General features: G+C 47.9%; 1 protein-coding gene across 1 annotated transcript; it reads right to left on the bottom strand.

Annotated features, from left to right (window-relative positions):
- Positions 1-2,449: 2,449 nt before the first annotated feature.
- On the bottom strand, positions 2,450-3,282 carry olig3 (oligodendrocyte transcription factor 3). The gene is given in 4 exon segments (XM_056292345.1): positions 2,450-2,592; positions 2,595-2,662; positions 2,664-3,222; positions 3,225-3,282. Coding segments are annotated over 4 exon segments (828 nt in total).
- Positions 3,283-3,710: the final 428 nt, after the last annotated feature.

Here is a 3,710-nt window from a genome sequence, read left to right on the forward strand (position 1 = left end):
AGCCTGTAATCCCAACGCCTTTCCTCTGATGTGTTTCTCTCCCCAAATCCCCTATGAACAATTAACTTGTAATCTCCACAAACATACATTCTGCTGCAGCCGAGATGAGACGGCCCAAGACCCGCGGGACTCCGGCCGACAAACCGCTCCGCCGACTCCCGGAGGCCCCCGTCACGCGCCGCGGACGCACGCGCGCGAGCGATTCAACCGGGCTCAATTAAAAAAAAAAAAAAACCAGCGATTCGTTTCAACTATCGGAAATAAGTTGACTGCGTCATGTGCTCGAGTTGTCTAATTGTGGCTCCTTTTCCCCCCACTTTTTGAGACACATCTTGCTGCAACTTTAAGTTTTGTTTTGTTTTTTAAACTTCGCCGTATAACTTGAGGTTTATTATGTAACTTAGTCAGAAAGTGGAAAAATACAGAATAGCCTATAACGACTTTTTATTAACGAGCCCTTGATTGCTTGATTTAAAACCAGATTAAGTAGTTTAGCATAGTTAAATAGCCCTGTTGGATATCATATTTTCAGGGGTTTCCCCGTTTACTGTTTTCATTTCTAAACTAAATTTAAGATATTCTGTTGAACGTGAAATAAAAATCCATAAAGGTTTTTCACACAGGCCAAAGCACAAGAAGCAAGTTTTCCTCTGGACCCCCCCCCCCCCATCCCCATAAAACCCCGTAATATTAATACATATTCCACCCCGTTACTCGCAGTTTACTTCGGATATGGACAAAAGTCCTTTAACCCATGTCGTCGATTCTATTCTATTCTATTCTATTCTATTTTGGTTTGTCACATTCTAATGTATTCTGTTCTATTCTATTGCATTCTATTCTGTTCTGTTCTATTCTATTCTGGTCTGTAATATTCTAATCTATTCTGTTCTGTTCCATTTTATTCTATTTGGGTATGTTCTATTCTACTCTATTCTGTTCTATTCTATTCTATTCTGTTGTATTCTGGTCTGTTCTATTTTGTTCTGTTCTATTATATTCTGTTGTATTCTTTTCTTTTCTACTTTATTCTATTATTTTCTTCTGTATTCTATTTTATTTTATTCTGTTCTCTACCATAATATCAGCTGCTTGATTTAACATATTATTTAGCATGTTATTGGCCATATATATATTCTTTGTCCATAGAATAAAAGTTTTTATGGTAACTTTAGGCCTCATCGTTAACTTTGGAAAGTTGGCTAATTAGCTGATCATGTTTTAATTCAAGGTTAAACACATCTGATTTGGGTAAAAAAAATCCCATGAATAAATAACAAGCTTATGTTTTTTTCTCACGTGTGACAGGTTTATTCGGTTTATTAGACAGAAGGTTTATTAGTTATACTGGGTCGGAGAGGGTCGTGTAGAGGGGCCAGATGAATGTTATGAGGGCTTCTGTGAGCCGGATCTACCAAAACCCCCATGTAGCCACAGTAGAGTTTAAATGACGCGTGCAGGTTCTCAGCCATCCCTGACAGAAGCCTGATGCCCTTGTAATGACGACAGGAGAAGGGTGCGCGTGTCTTCCATTCACTTTTATTGAAATTTCATCCAGGGACTCTGGGCGATAATAAATATTTTATCAATCATCAACAATGTACAAAAATAAAGACACGGGGGTCTCTGGGCGTTACATGTTCCTCGTGCTTTCCCAGCCACTTAGACTCTCCTTGTAGTAATTATTCCTCTCATGCCAAACCATTAAAAAAAAAAAAAAAAACAGAACACAAATGGAAATAACAACAACGCCACAAAATCTGAATTGGCCAGAATCCCCCCCCCCGTGGTTTCACCAAAGCCCATAACGTCATTTAATTTGTCAAACACATCGCTGTATTTTCATACACTGCTGAATTGGGCTTTTAAATCCTTGGTACAAGGCACGAAGAGCATTATTCGTTTTCACAAAATGATGCCTGAATTGGGGGAAGAGAAAAAAAAAACCAAAAACAAATGCAGTCAACCCTCCTGCCTCGTCTTCATCATGTGCTGGCAGATTAAACCTGGCCCAGTCGATATTTAAAGAAAAATAAACGTGTAAATCTGACATGTTGCGTTTCATGACACCGAGCGACCAGGAAAACAGTTACCTCACTGGGGGGTGGGGGTGGGGGGTGGGGGGGTATCAGTCTTTTCAGACGAGGTCCTTGTTACAAGGAGGAAATCAACTTTTCTCACACGCCAAACAAGAAAACAGACGAAACAACGCATGCACCGATAAGGCCATATTCATCCTCATGCCCACGATTCTCTATTTACATTATAGACATGGTTTTGCTCTCTCTCTCTCTCTCTCTCTCTCTCTCTCTCTCTCTCTCTCTCTCTCTCTCTCTCTCTCTCTCCTCTCTCTCTCTCTCTCTCTCTCTCACACACACACACACACACACACACACACACACACACACACACACACACACACACACACACACACACACTGGACATCATTTCATCCATCCTTGCTGTCCCCAGTAAGTCTCGTAATGCCGGCGGAGGTGATGGGAATGTGTGTCGGGGGCACCTGGCAGATGGTGCAGGGGCACGGCAGACCGGCCCAGTGCTGGAAGCCGGTCCCCAGCTGGAGGGCCGGGGCGCGGCGGGGGTGCTCTTCATCAGGGCGTGGGGCGCTCGAATTGAGGTGAGCCCCGCAAGGCACCGGAGAGGGTGACGGCGCGGACGAGGACAGCGCGCCCCCGAGCAGCGGGTGAACCTGGTGCGCGGCCGTGGCCGGGCTAGCGGGGTGCCCGCCGCCGGGCGCGTGCGTCACCGTCCCGCAGTGGAAAGCGGAGTGGTGCCCCCCGTAAATCTCTCCGACGAGCCGCTTCATCTCGTCGAGGGAGCTGGTGAGCATCAAAATGTAGTTCCGGGCCAACAGCAGCGTGGCGATTTTGGACAGCTTCCGCACAGAGGGCCCGTGTGCGTACGGCATCACCTCACGCAGGCCGTCCATGGCCAGGTTGAGGTCGTGCATGCGCTTCCGCTCCCGGCCGTTGATTTTGAGGCGGAGCTGCTGGACCTCTTGCTCGGTCACCTGCTTCTTAAGTTTGTACTTGCTGCTGCCGCCGCCGCCCACCGACATCGTCTTGGGGTCCCCGGACCGCGATGACAAGTGGTCGCCGCCGGTCATCTTCTGACGGAGGTCGGTGTTCTGCGTGGAGGAGGACACGGAGGAGCCGATGTGGTGATGGTGGCCGTGGAGGAGGTGGTGGTGGTGGTCACGCAGAACGCGCCGTCCATATCCGGAGAGGAGGCTCTGCTGCTGGAGCTAGAGTCGGAATTCATTTTATCAGTTCGCTCCCTAGGTTGGGTAGGAGGTCGCCGCACGCTTCCTCCCTCTCTCTCTCCCTCCCTCTCTCTCTCACTCACTCTCTCTCCTTTCTCCTCTTTCTCTCGGACGACTTGTAACTCCTGTCTGTCTGGTCACCTGATGTTGCCTGTGCTGCCGTCCCGTCCCACAGCTCTGTTAATTACTGTTACCCGTCAGAGCTGCTCGCTGGACCGCCGCTGGTCTCCATATGATGAAGAGTACATATGTACGTTGCGGTGCGCTGCTCGCTCTCCCTCTCCCTCTCCCTCTCCCTCTCTCTCTCTCCCTCTCTCTCTCTCTCTCTCTCTCTCTCTCTCTCTCTCTCTCTCTCTCTCTCTCTCTCTCTCTCTCTCTCTCTCTCTCGCTCTCTCTCTCTCTCTCTCTAGCTCTCTCTCTCTCTCTC

This window comes from Lampris incognitus, chromosome 13 (genome assembly GCF_029633865.1).
Source record: "Lampris incognitus isolate fLamInc1 chromosome 13, fLamInc1.hap2, whole genome shotgun sequence".
Taxonomy (NCBI): Eukaryota; Metazoa; Chordata; class Actinopteri; order Lampriformes; family Lampridae; genus Lampris; species Lampris incognitus.